This window comes from Anabas testudineus, chromosome 15, assembly GCF_900324465.2.
Source record: "Anabas testudineus chromosome 15, fAnaTes1.2, whole genome shotgun sequence".
NCBI classification, from domain to species: domain Eukaryota; kingdom Metazoa; phylum Chordata; class Actinopteri; order Anabantiformes; family Anabantidae; genus Anabas; species Anabas testudineus.
The window spans coordinates 5,807,656-5,829,699 of record NC_046624.1 but is presented as its reverse complement, the minus strand read 5'-3'; the positions used below and the strand labels follow the sequence as shown (position 1 = coordinate 5,829,699).

Sequence of the window (22,044 nt, the reverse complement as noted above, 5' to 3'; positions counted from 1 at the left end):
AGAAAAAAAAAAAAAATTGGAAGCAATAAAACTGTAAAACGTTGCGAGGCACAGGAGTCCACAGGCCTGGCACAACCACTGTAAACAAGACGTCTACAGACACAGGTCGACTACACCGTGGACACGGTGGCACTTCCCTCGCCAAACGCTACTGCTATGAGCCACTAGGGGGCGCAGGAACACCATGCACAAGGCAATGACCACTGACGACCACCAAAGCATATCAATAGACAGAACCAGTCCACTCTGAGGTAACGATTATCTGTATTTTTAGCATGGATTCAGCCACTTTAAACATACAATCAGCTGTGGGATTTAGATAACCAAACCCTATATATGGGTATAGGCCTAGATGTTATAGAGACATCCCATGTGCGCTGCACGATCAGCGGATTATTTCTCGCACTTTATGCTCTGATTCGGTTTATTTCAGGGGTTATGGCTGAGCTTAAAGTGTCGCTGCTTTTAGGATGAGGCCGAGGAGTCCACGTGATGAGGTCACAGCCAAATACTCTAAAGTAGCCCTGATTCATGGGGGGGGAAATGAACAACAACCAGTGCTCCAGGATGGCTGTCAACTTTGTGATTCAGTCCAAGTAGCACGTCCAGAACAGCGCAGTCATCCCAGACCAGAAAGTAGGCTAGCCAGTGTAACGCTGACGTGACCCGACAGCAGCTGCGATCAAGGGATCTGAAGCAGGATTTAATCAGTCAACTCCTCGATGTTTCTCCGTAATAAGTGGTAATGTTCAAATATGGACATAAACTTGTTGGAAAATAAGAAGGATGCTGTCTGATCCAGGACACGCCCTGCCGCTGGAAAGTGCTCTCTCCATCGCGCAGCCTGGTCTACTGTAGTCCACTAAATCGCAGGCTTTCCCCGCGTTTAATCCCATTAAATGACAGCTTCAAATTAAAAACAAAGGTGTTTCCAGGCTGTCAGCCGCTCGTTTTGTCCCCCCACCCCCACCCCACCCCATAGCTGCAGCGGGCGCATCTCCTCCTGTTAATCTCGGCAAAGAAAGAGAGGCTCTACCTACCGGGCATGTCTGCTAGAGGTGAGTATCTTTTGCCGCAGAAGCCTTCATAACAATACATACAGAGGAAAAAAAAAAGTCTCTTAATTTGGGGGGAGGAGGGGGTCTTGGTTCAAAGATGGATGCAATGGTGAGGAGAGCCTTTTTGCGTCGTCTTTCCTGAGGATCAGGCTGTGATAAGGGCACTGGTAGTCTAAGTAGGTTACACCGGTGCAGAGCTGAAACTGCAGCTCTGTCGACAGCCTACAACTTATTTTCTTCATATAAACACGATGCACTCCGGTGCAACCTTTGAATAGTACACAGTGTTTAAAGAGCCCAGCTGTGATAATGAAACCTCCCCTCATTGCTCTGTCTCTGGACTTTTGAGATGGTCTTTAATCGGGGACGGTGCACATCATTAGTTAAACGCTGCACACACCCTGATTAGTGCTGAGATAGGAGCTGGTAATGGATTGGGTGCATGTGATGTGCACTCTTAATTGAGTGTGAGACAAAAAAAACAAAAAAAAAAAAAACAAAATGAGGATCTGGTGGTGTGACCAAAAGAAACAAAAACCAAATAAATAAATAAATAAAGCAAACAGTCATGTGGTGCAGCAGCCTGAACCTGTCTGAGCTCAGAGGATTTCTTGCTGAGCATAAAGCAACTGACACCTGCAGAAAGTGTGTGTGTTCCCATCAGGTGCAACTTTGTTCTTTCCTGGATTTCTGTGGGCGACTGTGTTCTCTGACAAAACAGATAAAGAGCCTCCAGCTGTTCCTGCTATAGGTTGGGATCAGCGGGTCTTAGCATGACCTCAAGGTGTTTATATTAAATCTGAAGTTGGACTGATCCTGTATATTGGAAGGAACATTAACCATCTATAAAGAAGATGAAGCTGCACAGAGTGGCGCTCTCCTTTAGGCTCTGCATGGCTGGAAAGATGACTTTGAACTCCCCCCTTCACTGATGTGACCTATCTCTAGCTGTACTGTATCTCCTCCATGGCTGCTGGTGGGGGATCGATGGAGTATAGAGCCCACCGCTTGACAGCCCCCCGTGGTACATAGATGTGATTAGCACTCCTAAGCCCCTGAAAACAGCCAATCATTATTCATGAGAAGTAACTACACCCCACAGTTGTACAGCAGTGAAGTGAATGAACGCTACTCTGTAAATCTAACATATTTGTCAAGGGCTCGTCTGCACTGATTCTCCAGTCTCAGCTTCTCAGTCGTAGCTGCTTTTAGTTATTTAAGATAAATAAAGATAATAAACTCAGTTTGCCGCCCTAGTGTGGATTATTGAAATTAATGGACATTACCCTTGGATTGTTATGTCAGTACAAAATCCCTCAGCTGTCGACCGACGACCAGATATTTCTGTGCATGTGCACTCAGTCTTACAGTTGCACCCCCCAACCCTGTTATCTGCACTAGGCCATCAGCTTTTACCTCGGTAGTGATGCTCTTCCATTAGTCAACACATCCTTGCAGACATACTCTCAAGACAGACTCTCATTGTCATAATATTTCCTGTGCCTTTATAAAAATCCTAACAGATCTCATGCTGTATCTTATTCTGTGCAAGCGCTTTGGTTTGTACCTGTAAGCTGCTACTGTATGAGTCTGCCACTGACGGCCTATGAGCAGCCCCACTTGAGGGGTTAATTGCGCTGTTCAAGGTCGCCTGTGGCATTTGAGCGATGGTGAGGTGTTTCTTATCAAATGAAATTGATTGAGGTTCTTGATCCTTGGGATTTTACTCAAAACCTGTTCCACAGTCGTGTGTTTTAAGATAATAGTTTATTTTATTTTTTAATAATTTCCCTCTGGGATGAATAAAGTTTCTTTGACTCTTGAACTGGCTCTTTTGCTACCATTGGTTCTGTTTTGATTGGCTGTTCGTATATGGGTTAGATTATTGTTAATCTCGGTCCACTGAAGCCATCCATCTCTGCACCATCACAAAAGATCTTAAAACAAAATGTTGGAAGGCAGAGTTCTCACATATCTAGTTCAGAGTCTCTCGTTTAGTTTAGGGCCACTGTATATGATGTAATGTGATATTATCTCACATGATGACGATGATGATGATAAACATGAATCACAGGGTTTCAGTGTGGTTAAGTTATTTTAACTTTAGTCGCTACATCAAAACTACGCTACAACAACTTATTTTCATCTAACTATACTCATTATTATTATGAATACAAATCATAAAGAGTTATTTTAGCCTGTAGAAATTTGTGTGCCGTGTCCTCGCAGTCATAGATAATCACGGGGATGTCTGGGAAGCTTCAAACAACTTGCAGCAAAGAAAGACCTCCCTATGACACCTGGTACATGTCCAGTGTTGCCCTGCTCTGACTTTCTTTCTGCCCTCCCCCCCTTTCCGTGAACCGGGCTAGCACATCCTGTACCCCGTTCCTGTTGGTTGCAGTCTAATCTGGATGAAATAATGTGACGCCTTCTCCTTATCTGACCACTGGAGAGGGCTGTTCATGCTCAGCAAGACCCTATGCATCAGCACTTTTCTCTGTTTGTGTGTGTGTTTGTGTGTCTCTGTGTGTGTGTATGTGCTTATTTTATGTGCAAATATGAAGGTTGCTGTGCGCGCGCATGCATGTGTCCTGGCGAAAGCCTGAATAATTGATGAGCAAGGGAAGGAGTGAGATCTCTGCCGGACGGGACACTGTGTGTGGGAGTGTGTAGAGATGGGGGAGAGGAATACAATGAGGCAGCAGCCTGGCTACGATGGGCTCTGCAACTATGCTCAAAAAATCACCTCCTGCTTCGGACTGGATGGTAAGAGAGGGGGAAACAAATGAAAAAGGGGGTGTGTTTGTTTTAGTGTGGAGTACGATCCAGAAAATGAAGAGGCTGTGAAAATGTTTGGGATGTTTTTTTAATGTGTGCAATGCAGATTTTTTTGTGTGTGCGGAGATAGAGGTCCTGCTTTCTGAGCATGTATGCGTTGATTTGCGTGCGTCTGGTTAGTTGTGTGAAAGCTACCACAGAGTGGATGACAATTGGAGGGTAGTGCCTCACTGCAGCAGAGTAGCATGTCCTTTGCTACTCTCAGGTTCATGTGCCGTTATGTGTGGGTGGAAGACTTTACTGTATGTCTTCTTGCGTATACCTCACACTACCACACTTTATCTTTTCTCTGGACTAACTAGCTTTGTGAGCGGGAGAATGAAAGTGTGCTTTTAAGGGAATCATAAATGAAGATAAAATATAATGATGTAAATAGTAGCAAACTCAGCCCTCTGAGCTCAAGCCTTCCTATCTCTGTGCACCATCTCAGACAAAAGGGAAATTCATGAAATTTAGAGTGCAGCCCAAGCCCGACATCTCCAGACTGACCTCATATATTATGCTTTGTCATTGTCTGATGTGCTTTTCCTCATGTCCACATGCCTCAGTGATTTATTTCATGATGGTTGTGATTAGGCCTGTCTGTTTGATGAATATTAGATGTCATGGAGGGTTTTTTCTGTCTTTGTTTACATATGTAAGAACACTATTGCTATTACGGCACTGGTTTTCGCAAAAACGTATTATTAGATGGTTTGAAACGTATCAAAGCACAGTGCTTATCTTGTTTTTGTGGAGTTGGCTCAGATTCTCCGCTCCGCATCATCCATCTTTTCACCTCCCACCAGAGGATATTGATGAGACAAAATTTACCTCACTCTGAACTCGCATTTCCAAGAAAGGTGAACGCATCTTTGACTCAAGAAAGAATGCCTGTAAAAGTTGAATATCTAGATGTTGACATATAGACATGAACATGCCTTCTTACTAAGTTACATCTTCCAAAATCCTATTGCTTTTATTTTGTAGGATCTTGGTAATGATTGACAGGAGGCTTTGTTGTCTTCTTAAGTATCTGTAGAGTCCTATGGAAGTTAACCCTCAGGCCAAGTCTTGGATGACTGTGAAGCTGTACAGTAATATGTATTCATTAGGTGTTACATTCATATATATTATTATAATGACAATTATACAATCTAGACACATTCAAATCACTTTTCCAGAGACTCTGCGGTTGTTTACTTTGTTGTAAACTAGTATTCTGACCACGAGGTTTGTGGGTAACAGGATGTGCTCTTCATTCGACAAAGTGTCTACGGCATTGAATGTGAATAAACAGCAGTAGTGGGAATGCACGAGTCACATCTGATGTAGAGACCACTCACCATACACTGGGCCACCCTGATGTAGAGCTACCTAACCCCACCCAGCAGATAATCATTGGCTCGACGTCATCCATAAGCTGCTTAAAGCTCCAGGCTGGTTGAGCTGAAGACTGTCATAGTGTAAGCTTCCATCCCTGTGTCTCACTCTACCTGCAGCAGAGGGCTTTGTCATACCTGCTGCCTGCTGTTTGGCGTCTCCACCCCGAGGTGGACATCAGCACTCCACTACGTACATCTGAAGTGGCGGATGCAGGGATCCCAACAGAAAGATTTCCACCGGAGGCCTCACTCGATTAATAATGAGCTGTTGTGAAGTTTCCCATCAAGGTCTGGCTCCTTCTTTTCCGTCATGTGCCTCTCCGAACACCCCTCCATGTTGACTGGATTTTAGAGCGGGTCTGAGCCCCACCCTGGCCAACGTCTACCTGCAGTGGTACACCCTTCTCTGTGGGTCAGTTGAAGGGGAGCAGGGACCATGCCCACTCTTCCTAACCTCAACAGCCTGGGCAAGCTGTGCAGCTCCAACCGCAGCCAAAAGGTCGACCGCGTCCGGGTGAAACGCAAAAGCTCCGTCAAGCGCATGTCCATTATTGAGGACGGACACGTGGCCGAGGTCCTGTACCTCATTCCTAAACAGTACATGGAGCAGCTGCCAAACCTAAACCCAAATGACTATTACCTAAGTGAGAGGCTGAATGATGTTGCTACAGGTAGGACAGTAGAAAAGATCTATATACTGGAAACATTTATTTATCCACCCGAGCTGTGACTGTCTTTGAACTGTAACACCAGCCAGAGTGAATGATGATTGCTTAATCAGGGATTCAAGCACTTTTGGACACTTTTAATGAAATGATGTTTAAATTTAATAGCTTCTTCAATCTCCACGGCTTTTCCCTCTTGAACAGTTTGTTAATTCTGAGCTATTCACCTTAGTGGTTCCACAGACTGCACGATCTGAAGCCTCATTTCCAATATTCAAATAGTTGATGACTATCCACAACTTCCTCTGTACTTCCTAGAAATGTCTGAAACCTTTATTCTTATGGCACTTTGACTTTTTTTTTATTTCAGTATCTTTTTGTAAATCACAAGTTACTTTGGATAAATAACTAAATGTAAATGTAATAACTTGCAGAGCTGTTGTCTTAGTCCTCTGTCACAGTTTGGCTGCTTAGCTTTGCATTGTTTGTGAGTAGGTGTCTGGAAGTGAATTGATTAGTTGCTGCTCAGAGATTTCTTGATTTTAATTGGATGACAGTCAGTGATTACACCTCTTAAAGCTTTGTCACATCTGACCTGTGCATACATTTGAGAGCTCCTGTGTATGAATTATGCAAGTACACCCACCTGACACCAATAAGTCTTACTTCAAACGTCAAAAATCACAGTTAATCACCGTCCTCTCCATAGTTATATAATGCAAACCCATATGCAAGGGCAGACCTGCTGCATTTTGCCAAGCAACTGTACATGAGGAGGCAACATGAGGCTTACATCAGGATTACAACATGGGCATGAGGACAAATCAAGATTTTCAGACCTTATGTATTTTCTGACTGCATGCCAGTCACAGTAGTAAAATCATCATTGCTTGGCACTTATAGTAGTTGTTTACAAATACTGCATACACCACCAGCTCGCATCTATTTTGTAGTTCAAACTTTGATTTTGACTAATAACCCAGGTAATGAATGGAACAGAAGGCAATATGTGCTTATTTTCAGTCTGTAAAGGCCAAGCCTGGATCATTTGACTGCTGCTTAAATTTGTAGTACTTTTCCATGTCTTTTATGAGACTCAATATCTGCAAGTGCAATCATTATTGCAAGACTTTCAAACTTGCAAAGAGCAGTTATTGTTTTGTGCACCTTCAACCTTTTCTGAAACTTGTCACAGAACAAAAGGGAAACGTTGTGTTCATCCAGTAAGAATGCTGCATCATTTCAATGCTTTTGAATTCCAGTGAAATAAGGTCAGCGTAACAAGTCGTAAGTCATGCTTTTCGTTTGCTACTCCAGGTTGAATTGAAAACATATTTCTGTGTATTCAGGGTAGCTACAAAACAGGAATGTTAATGGAGCATAGGTTAAAAGCACTTTGAATAAGTGAACCTGGTTGCACAAGATTGCTGTTCACTGTTTTATAACCCATTTTAAAATAGAAGCAAGCTGGTGAAGTGCTTGTAATTATCCAGACACAGAAAGACAGGTCTGTCTATTCTTGTCTGTGTGTGTGTGTGTGTGTGTGTGTGTGTGTGTGTGTGTGTGTGTGTGTGTGTGTGCGTGTGGTTGGACTGCAATCCTGATTGCAATCCATGGCATAGCTGTGCTGTGTATCCACACATTTCAGTTGTTTATTGTAGATTGGGACCTTTCACACTATAATGTCACTTTGGCTTCACCGCCCAAGACGATAGTCTGTAACTGTAAATCAAATGGCATTTATTTATTTCTATGAAATGCACCTATTATATTATGACAGTGCTTATATGCACTGATATGAAAGCTGTGTAATGTATAGTTCCCTGCCCAGGTTATGAATGGACAGTGAGCCATACACAGGTGAGCCAAATACAGTAGAAACCTTTCAGCCATGGATAATAGGCTTTGCTATTCAGGAATTGCTTTTGGCAAGCTTTGTGTGGCATGAATGTCCAGCAGCTCCTACAAAGATTATTAAAAGAGGCAAGATGTTAATAGGTCCATTACACACAGTAACAGGACATCATTGTGTTGCATTTAACAGTTAGTTGTTGCCACACTGTGAAGCTCACATTTTCTTAAGTGGATGGTTTTTGACCAGCCAACGTTTGGAAAGGATTTTTAAACAGTCTCTCAAATGTTTAGTAATCACAAACTCATTTCATATTTCCCTTCCGTCATAATAAAAAAGGGTGGAGTGCTGAAGAAATGTCGGCTAACTATTTTTACCATCTGCCACACTGGCATACCTCCATTGCCCAGCGAGAAGAAAACGCCCCTGTCAAATGTGATGCATGTTGATGAGTGTCCAGCAGGTGGCATCGTTGACACTGCAGTAGATGAATTCATTCTGGATGCATAATTTGATGCCTGCATCAGCAATTTCAGAGGTGGTGCTAATGCAAAGCTGGTCGTCCTACTCAGCCATAGAAAGTGAGATTCCACAGCTTGGGACACACGGATCAGTTACTGCATGGTGGTGTGATGACGGTTGAGTTACTTCTGATACCATATTTCCGTTATCTCAAAAACTAAGGTTTACAAACATTGGATTGTCTCTTCTGGGGTCTCTGCAGAGGGCAAATAAGCAACTTTAGTTAGTCAGACTGAAATGTAGTTTTTGTAAATATTTCTATACGTTATAAGGATTGATAGATTGAATAGTTATCCAGTGTTGTTAGAGATTAGCATTCATTTTTAATGTTGCTACTGTTTATCATCTTCCTCACAGCTGGAAGTGGTGCTAGCTGATTCACTAAGGTGACTTGATAGGAGAATCTCTCACATGGTCATTTCAGTGGAAGATGATATAGGAGCTGTTGATCAAGCTCAGCTAGCAACGTGCTCTCCTGCGGTCTCCATAATTGGATTCCAGGGGTTTCACTGAAGGTATTAATGCAAACCTCATGCTAGAGATGAGGGTAAATCTGACCTTCAACCTTAAACGGGTGCTTTTGCCTATTCATGCAGTCCATGACCTTTTGGAGCAGTGCAATTATTAACAACGTGGGCTGTCACATGATCACATGATGAGGTTTGTCACATTGAATGGATCTGATCAGATAGCTTGTATTTTCTAGCGTTCTTGATACTGTACTGCTGAGAAATAACTTATTGTATCTTTAAAAAATGTGGAAAGACGTGTTTAATACATCTTTCATTGAAGTCTAGTTATTAATATTGTTGCTACAGTTACCTCCTGTTATTCTTGTGAAAAGCTTTAATTTCCAAATGAAGTCGGTCTTTTGTTTAAATGCTTTATTTTTCACTGTAAGGCTCTTTCAGTCCAGATTTTTTTGTATTCATCAAATACATGCATGTTTGTAAAATGGAACCAATCTTTTGGCGCAGCAGGCTAATTAACTGCACTGAAAAAAGAGGAAGTCTGCCCCTGTTATGACGATGTCTTTGTTGAAGTGTCTGTCATACAGCACTGTAATAAAACGTTATTTCAAGTTAGATTTAGTTAAACTTTGCATGGGAGTTCGTTTTCATGTCATGATGTCACAAACTGACATCATGTTACGCAGTTTCTAATGGGAATCAAGTCAAACTGATGTGCAGTGAGGGCAAGATGTTACGACTGAGAAAGTCTGATGTAACAGATTCTTCTTTTTAAACACTAACTATGGTCACTGTCACAGTTTATCTTTATAGGATTGTGTATGTTTAATAGTATCTGGTGTGTATTTTCCTGCATTATTAGTGTATGTGTGTAAGGGGCTCTATTTTGGGGATTTGGGGTTACTGTTTTTGGTCACACTGAAGCAGCAGCAGCAGCAGCAGCAGCAGCTGCCACCTGGTTGCTGCAATGAGGAGGTGGCTGACACAACAGAGGCGCTGAGAGAGCGAGCGAGCGAGAGAGAGAGAGAGGGAGGAGGAGGAGGAGGAGAGAGATGGGAGGAAAACAGACAGTTGGGAGGCAAACCCCACTCTGGAGCTGTGTTTTCGGGAGGAGAGCTTGGCTGCGCCTACACCCCTCTCTCTCTCTCTCTCTCTCCCTCTCTCTCACGCTCTCTCTCTCTGATGTCTTGCCTCGCTTTTTTGCTCTCCAGTCTTGACTATAAAAAGGAACTTGCAGCTCCTGTGCTACTGGAGAATTGATTCTCGGAGCCTTTTCTGATACAGATTTACCTGGATTCCAATGGTCATGGTCAAAGAAAAAGGTAATCCGGCGGTCGCGTTCAAAGGGTGTGTGTGTGTGTGTGTGATGAGTATGTGTTTCGTGAGATTTGTTTTGCCTGTCGTGTTGACTGTCTGCAGTTTGTGGAGATGTGGGGGGGTGTCAGCTTGGATTTGTACTGCTGTGTCCGGCTGTTTGAATTAGGTTCAGTTCGACTTAATCCTCAGTCTCTGCATTGATTATTTTTAGATGTGAGGATAAACGATGGAATCGGAGTCATATGGACGTGGTTTTGGACATGTGGGTGTGTGGTGCTTGGAAGACGCCTGACTAATGATACTGATTATGAATGAATCTTCAACTTATCAACATATACAGACTGGATCATGCTATTCCCCTATTTACACTCTTTAGCAGGTGATGCTTTTATTTTTGCTCATCAGCGTTGATGTATGTGTATGTTGGAACAAAGCATCTGGCTTGTTGAACAGGAGCCTGACACGGGACGTAGTCCCGGCTATAATGTGAGAGTTCTTGCTCAGAACAGAGTCTTTTTGAATGAAAGCTGGAGAGAAGGTAACACGTACAAAGGAAAAGTGGAGCACGAGTGTAGGGATCCACACTGCGCAGAGCTGTGGACCTGCACTCTCCGTCTCTCTTCCTCGCTCTCGCTCTCTCTCACTCTCCAGCGCTGTCTGCAGCCGTTGCCATGGTGACCATCTAAAAGGTACACTCCATTGTTGTCAGCTGTGGCCTCATTCATAGTGTCCTGTTAAAAGAAAGACATGGTCGTGTTCACCTATATCCAAGCTTGTCCAGCGGTGTGGGAGAAATTAGGTGAAGTCAGGGGGTGAGCTCCAGTCCATCAATTTACTGAGGCATGTGGCTGTGAGGTTGGCCATTGTTTGTCAGTATGACTCACAGCAAGATAGAAACAATATTCAATAATAATAATAATAAATCCTCAGTTTTAAATCCCTCAAAAGAGAAGTAGACTCAAAAGAGTCTTCTTCCACTGAGGAAAAGTCTTCGGTTTAAATATTTATTTATAAACGTTACTGAAGTAGCTTTTGTTTGGAGGGGATCAGCCTAAAAACGTCCATACTCAATCTAAAAATATTCCTGTGACTGAAATAGAGCACGGAAAAAGCATATTACATCACCTTTCCACTTTGTTCACCAGGCTAGAAATGAATGTAAAGGCCTTTAATCACAGTAATAAGTCATCATATGGCATCGCACTTAGAAGTTATGTCCTCTTAACAGTGTCTCTACTTAACCAGCTTCACATATGACTCCTGTGTTTCAGTGAATGCTTTATGGGTTAATCTTCCAATCTGTGTGTAGACAAACAGACTTTGTGTTCTGTGTGTGGGCATGTGATATTTTCGTATTTAGTCTGAAAATATTTCAATCCCTAAAAAAAAAAAAAACGTTGTTTAGAGTTTTATTTTTTATTTTTTTTGACAGATATCACAGCGACGGTTTGTTTATGTATCTGACAGCGCTCTGGTGGCTGAAGGCGGTGTCCAGTTCTGGAGCTGTTCTCTTGATGTGGGTTTAACTGGCTACAAAGAAAAAGCCCTTCGCCATTAAGTCCCCAAGCTGGCAGAACACCCGTAACCTCTGGCTGCCACATGTTCATTTCCCACAACCCCAAAATGAAAGTTTTCCTTACAGTTAACCCACTACAGTGCTTGGAATGACTCTTGGGAACTGTCGGAGGCAGGAGGCTGGTCTGAGGTTATCGTCCCACATTTACAGGCTTCTAGTTTCTCAGCCTCTAAACAGAAAGCTATGGGAATGCTACTGGGACTTACAGTCTCCTCCAGAGACATCACCATGCAACCTGTCCGAGGCCAGGTGGGCTCGGTACCTCCAGGATGCACAGTTGACCAAATACCGAATTACACTGTATAGTCAGAATGATAAATCATGGGGGAATGCAGTGTTTGCGTTTTGTCTGCGTGCAGGCAGTCGTCCTATTTTCAAAGCCAAGAATACAATTGAAGTAGTTCCGTGTATCCTTGTCCTTCTGAGATTGGTGCACATTTGTGTAACTAGTTGACTTATTTATGTTCTTTGTCTTTATCACACTCACAGTGCAATGAAGGAGACGCTTTCTGTAAAAGTAGATCGTCACATATACATCGACTGCCTTATGCGCAGCACCAGCAGCGCACAGAACTCTTTGCGTTCACAGTCGGAACATTTTTGTTTGGACATGAAAGTCTCATGTCATGTGCCTCTGTAGCCTCCTCCTGTGATTTTGCAGAGTGCTGCAGACAACTGCAGTGGCGCCTCATCTTTGAAGCTTGTCAGTGTCTACCCCCTGAAAGAGAAACTAAACCCTTTCACAGACACCAGTGCCACACACTCCCATATGCACGCGCTGTTTGTACAGCTGGCACACAGGACCAGAATATACAGATGAGATAAGTGGTCGACCCGGGAGAGATAGTCACAGACCTAAAACATACAGGCTAAAACAACATGGGAGACACGAGAATCACATGAAAAAAACACAGAGTGTAGCCTTACAAAAAACATCCTCCCTGTCTGGCATTGGTCGCTTTGAGTTTCACAGGAAATATGACACAAGAGAGTGGGACCATCATTGAGAGGCAAAGAGCCAAGGCCTTCATCTGCTCCCCTTCTCCAAACACACAATGGCTTCTGCACTTCATGAAGCCACTATTGTCTCATCTCAGATAAGTAGCTCAACTGGAAGTCTCGCTCTCTCTCTGTTTATCAGTGCATTATTATTAGTGTGTACCTGCCCAACAACAAACGCTCCGCACTGTGGCGTTCAACCATTCATAACGGATCATTATTCCACACCCAGGTCCCTGAGGATTAGTTATTCATGGCTGGGGGTCCTGGTGGAGCCCGATAGGGTTCCCCCCTGCAATTTGTGCCTGCGTTTGAAGTGCTTTGTCTGGGATGCTGGTGGCGGGGCAGCGGGGCGGGGAGCCAGCTATACATATTCGTGGAGGGGAGGGTTAAGAGCTCCTTGTTATGTCTGGGTGATGAAGAGCTCCAAACGCCCTCCCCCCAGAACCCAGACTCACCCAATCATGCGTAAGGATTTTATGGTGGATATATTTTGCACCCTTTGATATTCACTGGGGGTCATGGAATATTCCTTCCCAAACTGGATGGCATGGATGGATAGAGGAGTAATAAGTGTGTGTGGGCAACATCTGGGCCCTAAAGTATGGCACGTGTGGAGATGACTGCTTTAGCAACTGTCTTCTATACTTCAGGCTTCAATCACATGCACGCAAATACACACTCCTTTGGGGCTTCTATCTGTCGGTACTGGAAACTCCTCTGTCTGTGAATCTTACCATAACAAAGGCAGCAAGCAACTGCATATTTTATTAGATCTTTTCATCTCTCATCTGTTGTTTAATTGAGTTCCTACTCTCCCAGTGCATTTCCAAACTGCTGCTGTGCTTTTAACGCTCTTCCAGGGTTCAGTGTCTAAAATGAAGGCAACAAAGTCTGAAGCTTCCTTCCCGCATATTCTGTCAATAACCCCACTCTGTTGTAATTTACCAGCAAGGTCGGGACATGTGTTACAGGAAAACCTGTCCTCGGGGCTTTCGTCGCTCCTCTCCAGAGTATCATCTGCAGCTTTATTTTTGCCAACACAGCTAGGCCCTGCTTAAATTGGTGGGGGGTAGGTGGAATGTAAGGGCGGAGGGCAGCCCCCTTTCCTCTGCACCCGGCTTTGGGACGTTCTGCTGGTTATTGTTCCCTGTGCACCGTGGTGTGCGTGCACAAGTGTGTGTGTGTGTGTGTGTGTGTGTGTGTGTGTGTGTGTGTGTGTGTGTGTGTGTGTGTGTGTGTGTGTGTGTGTGTGTTCATTGTGTGTTTAGGCTCATATCAGTCACGTTATCCCCTGGTGATGAGGCAGGACAGATCACACTGTCAGCATAGCCAACACATCCAGCCCAGAATGAGGGATGTGAGCAGCAGCTGGAAAAATTGTACTACTGTATTTTTCACAGTAAGTTGCTCTCTGCTGAGGTTGTTTTATGCGCTTGTTTATTTATAGCGTTATGTAGCGTACATTCTAGCAAATCAAGCGCCATTTTGCAGCTATGAGAAGAACCCCTGAAGACTCAATAATATATACAATCATTTTAAACACGTTATTGACATGAACCTACATGAAATCATGCTTTTATACATAGAGTCTTCAGTGTGGAGGCTTGCTCAACAAGAAATCTAACTAATACATTTTATTCCCAAATAAATCCTAAACTCGAATCCAATTCCTAAAACGGACAAGAACGAGATAATAGTTCACCATATACACAATATAACCTTTTCCTGTGTGGTGAGGGGTCATTAGTGACATTTTAGGTGAACTCACTTTAAGTTTCACCTCCAATAAAGTGGTTTAGATAATCTGACTAAACTTGGTTTGTTTGCAATATGTCTGATCATTTGACTGCTCATTTCTTTTCTTGCCATAGTGAAGTTCTCAGATCTCAGCAGTTACTTTAACGAGTACAGTGTTATAACCAATTATGAACCTTATTGTAATAAACTGTAAATTTCCTTAAAGTTGTTCCAGTGTGTGCGTGGAGCTTCAAATGACTTGTTAATTTGGGTATTTTTGCTGTGTACAGTTACACAGATGGCCTGTGTTTTTCTATGGAGGTGCTATGTCACACACAGAGCTGCTGAGACTCAGTTCAGTGTCACAGTAGTCTGGTTCACCCAGAGATGACTCATTGTCCTGCTGAGTGTAATCACATCCAAGACACCAGGGGGACAGATTCTCCACCCCTCAGTCCCTCATACCTGATTTCTTTCCATCCTCCTTCTTATGTGTTGTCTTCTTTCCCTGTTTTTCGGTGTCACAGTCTTCTCTCAGTTCCTTTTCACTCAGTAGTATGAATGGACTGATGCTCTGTGAATTATATCCATAAGAAGTAGCATTGGACATTTCAGACTGCCCCGGGAAGATGAATCTAAGGGTATTAAAGTGTCTCATTAAAAAATAATAGTCTGAAGACTGGGCTCTCTGTCTGATTTGACTATACTGCAATTACAGCATCTTTCAGTATGAAAATGTCACTGCATCTGTAGCCATAAGATACAAGGTAGGCCAAGTCATCAATAGCCCTGCGTAATGGCTCTCTTTGGTAGAGCATCGATTGGTCATGATGCTATTTCTGAGCCTTTGGTGGGGTCTTATTATAGCCCTGCAGACTAATTATTCATTGCAGAGCAGACAGAGCAAAGATCCTCTCATGTGTACTCTTTGAGTGTGTGCATGTTGTGTTTAAAAAAGGGAAATAAAAGGATGAGGAAAAGAAACCGCCTTGCTGGTTAAAGCTCCTGAATATGAAATAATCGACTGGTTTCAGAATAGATGATAAGCTCTGTGCAGTGCGGCACTGCAGCAGTATTTACATCCCATACAGTAGTGCTGGATTACTGTTTCTCCATGTCAGGGATGCCTGAATTTTTACTGAGAATGGGCACCGCCTGACATGTCAGGGATCTAGGTAATAATGGATATAATGACTGTGATAGTGGATATAATGACTATGATATTAGTCTCTGTGTCATATATAATTATCGTATGATGGCTGTCATAATACCTCACATTAAGAAAGTGATGTCTAAATCTTTAACCAGACTAGTTTTAAAATTGTGATACCAGTAGTTGTCACATTAGCTGCACTGGTGTTGCTTTACGGAGAGCAAGGTCTGTTGGTGCATTACTTTGAATTATACTCAAATATTGCGATAACTACTGTGCATGATGTGTTGTGTAATTTACTACAGGCATTCACGTTCCCCAGAGGATGAACTCTTCACAAGGGTTTGTTCATCCTCTTCATGTTTCCAGCACCATGAGGTTGACATTTATTGGCACTATTCAGTGGATTGCTATCAAATTTGCTTCAGCTAGGATTCATGGTTGTCCACTTGGTTTTTAACTGAACTAATGATATTTAAATAAGATTAATGATACTTAGTTCATAATTATACTTAGCATACAGAGTCCTGAATCTGTCTTCACAGGAAGATGTTTGACTAGTGGTGTTTTATCATCCCGTCATTTGCCTATACACAGAGAAGTATTGTATCACAGGAAAAAAAGAGAATCTGCTCTGACTTATTGTTACTTAAGCTGAGTGATGTTCTGCTTTCTGTCAAACTGATAACATCTATAAGCAAGGAAGCAAGGGAAGCTCTTTACCCGCTAAAAATATCTTACAAAAATGTTGGTTTGTGTGGAACAAAGGTTTATGTAAACTGCTGTGTGTTAGTGACCTTAAGGGATATTTAAAGCATAGTAAAAATGACTGCTGAAAACATAAGCTAATGGTCCATAATTTTAAATGATACTTTCTTTTGAGGATGAAAGTACAGTCAAGTCAATAGTTTAGCAGATTTCGTAGATATCCTTTCAGAGTGCCATTTATCAATTCCCCTCAGCACTTTGACTCTCCAGCCGCCACTGATCAAGACAGACTATATTTAGGTTGTTTCTCTCTAGAGAGCCTATCTGGGCTGTCAGCCCCAAGTTCTGCTGTCCTGCTCAATGTTGTTCGTTTTTTTTTTAACCTGACAGGCCCTCAGCAGTTGCTCTAGTATCTCTGGTGTTTGCATGAAGTTGCAGAGTCAGGTCCTTGTGCACAGTGTGAACTCAGATCTTTAACAAATGATGTTATGAAAATGGCACTGTCTACCACATCCAGTGACCACAATGACTCATCAACGTTCCAGTTCAGGGGTGTCCAGTGGACAAATGGTTGAGCTGCAGATCATGTCCTGCATATGAGTTGTTGCATGTTATATCTGCCCCACTGTTTCCTGTCTCTTTCTAGTCTTTCTGCTAATAAAGTTGAAAAGTCAAAAACAAACAAACAAAAAAACCTTAACATTACAGTTCATTAGTAACATTAATGTCTCCTCTTTTGCAGTGGCTCATGCACAGGACACACACCACCAATCCACAGATAAACCTCTGATTAAGTGCTACAAGTGTGGAGAGCCATGTAAGGGTGAGGTGCTGCGGGTGCAGAACAAGCACTTCCACCTCAAGTGCTTCACCTGTAAAGGTAAAGTACTACTACACAGCAGATTGTGAAAATAATAATGACACAATCAAGTTTTCAAACATATATTTATAGATATATAATTGCAGTTAATGACTTTATGTAATATCTGGTTATGAATGAGTTTTACTAGTTTTGTATTCACTTCTTTTGTTTTGGCTCAGCCTTAATGTATGTCAAGCCTAATATTGTGATTTTAAAAAAAGAGTCTCTGGTAAATAAAATGTGTTTACATTTTACAAATGTCCCTCAGACAGTTTAAACAAGTATTTTTTTCTGAATCAGGAGAAGAATAATGTGGGAGATGTGTGAATATTGGCAGCTAATGTGTGAAGTTTTAAAATTCGTAGCTGATTTCATGGTCAAAATAGTAGGCCATTTGGTTCCATTCATTCAGTACCAGCTGTCTCATGAACAACAGTTGTGTTTTGCAAAATATAATTCTCCCTTGTGATGTATGTACTGGTGAGGTATGCAGGAGTTTGATGCGGAGACAAAAGCATAAATGAATTGTTTTCCGCGAGCGTCCTAAAAAGTTCCCTGTTCCATCCTCCTCCAACAAAGAGGACACATGATGGCGTGATTCATCTTCGCTTCTCAGACCTGCAGGACAGACTTCAATTAAAGTGCCATCCAGTCAGCTAAGACGAGTGACAGCGCAAATCCATCTGTGTTTAGCCTTATTATTTCTGATGGATTGCTGGCCGCCCATGATCGGCCGAGCAGTCACACGCTCGTAGGCTGAACCTGCCTCGGGGCTGGAGTTAATCTGGGACTGGAGATTGTTAAAAGAGTTAGCTTAGTTCGCCAGGGGCCCAGAATAACACAAACAAACCCTGAGATTAGTACCTAATTCTGACATTTACAAGTGGATATTTACGCCTTCACTGTGTTGGTGGTGCACATGAGTGGCTGCCAAAGAAGACACGAGCGACCACTTTAACAGCCATAAGACACACTGTCCTAGTCCTTGCTCTAAATTTAGGCTTGTTGTTGTCAATCATCAGTCTGTGAGAAGAATGTTTTCATGCCAGGTTGACTGAGCTTAAGTGACTCATGAGACTCAAAGGTTAACAGATACTATCCCTTGGCAGACAAATCACAAATAGTCTGTTCTGGCATGTGTTGATCTCCATTCTATGAAAGGCACCAAAGCAAAAACATTCAATTTCCCCAAATTCACTTGACCCTCTGAAGTTTTCCAAAAAGGCATTTTATGTAATGACATGCATCTGTTGAAAAGCTAAGGTGGTTTGACATCACGGTCAAAGGTCACCAAATCTCCACTGCTGGTTTTCTTTTGACTCGCTTAGCTTATGAGCTAATCTCATCATCCCTCAGCCCTAATGCAATTAAATCAGATTCTCTCCCCCTCTCACTCCCATTCATCCCCAGGATTTAGCTTGGCTCATTGCATAAGAATGATTAGGTGCAGTTATGTCAAAAATCAAAAATATTTCCCTCTTAGCTGTGGCATTTCCAAAAGGCTATTCAATTCACACACTCACTCTCTGGGGTGATGAAATGGTGGACTACATAGCACTTACGATCATTATGTGGTTGGATTACTCTTGTTTTTTGGTTCACATGTATGGTGTGAACTTGTCAAAAGATTCTCACTGACAGTTGAGATGAGGACACAATTAAATCAAAATATAGCTGGTTAAAACACAGGTAATGGAAGTGAATGGAAGGAAGCTTGTTAGAGAAGGACAATGTAGTACGGAGTATTTAGAGCCAGTTATCTTCAGAAACAGATCAAGGCTATTTCCTGTGCTGGATAACTGCACGATTGTTGCACTGAACAGTCTACGTCCACACAGCCAATGAAAGGACCTTGCCGTAGTGGTGCTGATTAATTGACAGGAGGGGCCCTCAATGCAGAGTTCTTTCAGAGGGGCAAGGCTCACATTTTTTCCTTTTCATGTGACTGTGAACACTGCTGATGAAAAGATTTCACGTTATACTTCCCTCTGCAATAGACAGGGTTGTTAAAATTCTCACAGATTTTCAGTCACCATCGCTTTCGTGCATTCAGCGGGTCTCTCAGGATTACACAGCCTGGCAAGTCTTAACAAAGCCGCTGATGCGCGGAGGAGTCGGGTGATGCTCTAAGTGGGACATGGGCGCAGCACTAAATGACCTGACTCGCATAGTGCCAATGTGTGTGTCTTGTACAGTGTGTGGCTGTGACCTTGCCCAGGGGGGCTTCTTCATGAAGAATGGAGAGTATCTGTGCACGCTGGACTATCAACGCATGCACGGCACCCGCTGCAATGGCTGTGGGGACTTTGTGGAGGGGGAAGTGGTCACTGCCCTGGGCAAGACCTACCACCCTGCCTGCTTTGTGTGCACCATCTGCAAGTAAGACATCCAGTCTTTACATGGCACTCATTATTAGCTGATAACAACTAGAGAGAGTTCATGTGAATGTGAACAGTGAATTAATTGAATTGTATGTAGTTTTTTTTTTTTTTACAGAATATTTAGTGAAGTGAAGTGAATTCCTGTAGACAGTGTACAGTAACATGTTGTGTGTCACATCTGTGTCATCTTACTGAACGGCCTCCTCAGGCACACGGTGTTGACACACGTCCCTGTCATCTTTAACCCCATCATACAGCCTGCAAACCATAGCTTATCAGCTCTCATACAGGCCACAGATCATGTTTTCTGGCTGATTGGTGGTGTCACCCTGCTTTCAGACGGCCATTTCCTGCTGGGGACAGGGTGACCTTTAATGGGAAGGACTGTCTGTGTCAGTACTGTGTCGAGCCCATGTCGCCAGGACCAAAGGACATCTTGGGCTCCAGCAGTAAGTACCCATAGACACCGACACATGGACACAAGAGGACGGACCCTGGAGACAATTATTTTTACACAATGCTGTTTTGGCTTCCACGCAGAACTGGAAAGTTTCCAGCAACACTTGAAAGTGAAAGTGTTTTAATAAAACAAATAAAAACATTTAAAAAACATTACAAATTTAAAAAGCCTGACAAACTGACATCAGGCATGACTCATGCATGGCATTTAATAATTTGACTGAATAATAGCCAAAATCTTCACATGACTATAAGCAAAACAACGACATACAAAATAATGTCTAAGCTCCGTGCTAAGATGTAATCTGTCACTAGTCACTAGTCATTACTCATACCGCTCAGGGATAAGTGTTCAAATCAAACAAAAAAAAACAAAAAGACAACATTTCCGCCTTCTGTAATGGTGAGAAAGTATACCATAAAAATTCAACTACTGCTTTTCTAACATTTAACTTACATATTTTGAAGTTTGGGAAACAAGCTTATCTGCTTTCTCTGTCTACATATACTCATTTCTGTACTCACCTCTGCAGCTGGTTCGCTTTGCTTATCAACACCACAACTCGTTTTACAGCCTGAACAAATGAGATGCAAAGTGTTAATAAGTGAGTTTGGTGGTGACTCTCACAAACGTGCATTAAGTACAGTAAGTGTGTAAAACAGTTTACTGGTACCACTCAACACTTCTCCTATAGCGGCTAAAGAGCTCTCCTGCAACCCAGGTATATTTGAAGATTAAAGAACAGAGGTGCTCCCTTTCGTCTTGTTTTCCTCAACACAACCTCTTGTTCGACCAGCCATGTTCCTTCATGACTAACACCAAGACAGGCCTTGCTAAATTATGCATGGCCATGCATTTCCTTTCCTCTGGAGCAGGGAACGTGCAGCCCTCGGGCCCCTCCTCTTCCAGCTCCTCTCCTCTTCTCTTTCCTGTCTTCATCATCCATCGTTCTTTCTCTCTCTCCCTTCCTCTTGCTCTCACCCCCAGTGGTCTCTCTGTTGGCGTTTGAAGAGCTTTTAGACAAGGTCACCTATAAATAAGGCATGCTGGTTCTCCTTACGTCATCATCGCAGTCTAGTTATGCCTTGCATAGTTATTGTCCCCTGTGGTTGCAGTGGGCTCTGTGTTGCTTTCATCCTCAATTCATTAAAGACGGCAAGATAAGAGTATTCATTTAGAAACCAACCACACTTTTAAAACCTTGGGATCCTACTTGGATATGTATGGTGCTGTTAAAACCATGGTAGGAGAGATGTTGATGAACTGTCAGAACGTTGTTGGTTACCCTCTATCACCATCTAGTGTTCTGGGTCAGAAGTGACAAGTGGACTCCTTTGTTGCATGCATCATAATTTAGGCCACAGTTAATGTTGAGCCCATTACAGGGTGCGTTGATTGAATGTCACAAACCTAAATCGATGATTAATATAGTATAAATATATATTGTTGTTATTGTTATCAGAACACTCACATGTATGTGATAGAAACCCGACTGCTTTTGTCTCTGACAGATTGTGCAGGATGTGGTCGAGACATCAAGAATGGACAGGCTCTTCTAGCATTGGACAGACAGTGGCATCTAGGGTGCTTTAAGTGTAAGGCCTGCAGCAAAGTGCTCACCGGGGAGTACATCAGCAAGTAAGCAGCTCAAATCCACTGTAATTAGAGGTTACATGGTCAAAGTCAAGCATGCATAAGGTTTATGTCCTGTATGATGTGTCACTGTCAAGCCTCTGAGGTTTGGATCTGTCTCTCTCTTCTCAGGGATGGCGCCCCCTACTGTGAGAAGGACTACCAGATCCATTTTGGAGTTCAGTGTGAGGCGTGTCATCAGTTTATCACAGGGAAGGTGCTAGAGGTAAGGCAGAGGAACATTTATCAACCGCCTCACTGTAATCGACTCTCTGTGATGCACTGTTGTCAAGTTTATAATATGCTTCTGCAGAAACATTATTAATTGCACGTGGATATGAGCCCTGCCTAAGGTAAGCTTGAAGGAATTGTAAGGGAACAATAACTTAATCATGAATTTGAATTGCTAAGGATTATTTAAGCATTACACTAATGGCAGAAAGC

General features: G+C 42.7%; 1 protein-coding gene across 14 annotated transcripts in view; it reads left to right on the top strand.

Annotated features, from left to right (window-relative positions):
* The first annotated feature begins 956 nt into the window (after positions 1–956).
* ablim1a (actin binding LIM protein 1a) overlaps positions 957–22,044 on the top strand; it is a 33,012-nt gene continuing 11,924 nt past the window's right edge. For 8 of the 14 annotated variants that reach the window (XM_026355392.1, XM_026355391.1, XM_026355389.1 and 5 more), the window contains exons 1-6: positions 3,591–3,827; positions 17,008–17,145; positions 19,323–19,506; positions 19,848–19,957; positions 21,480–21,606; positions 21,733–21,826. In XM_026355392.1, coding sequence (XP_026211177.1) covers positions 3,737–3,827; positions 17,008–17,145; positions 19,323–19,506; positions 19,848–19,957; positions 21,480–21,606; positions 21,733–21,826 — 744 coding nt within the window. In that variant the 5' untranslated portion in view covers positions 3,591–3,736. Of the gene's footprint in view, positions 1,059–3,590; positions 3,828–9,878; positions 10,095–13,979; positions 14,067–17,007; positions 17,146–19,322; positions 19,507–19,847; positions 19,958–21,479; positions 21,607–21,732; positions 21,827–22,044 lie in introns of those variants that run through there. The other 6 variants (XM_026355396.1, XM_026355395.1, XM_026355393.1 and 3 more) reach the window with 3 other exon arrangements.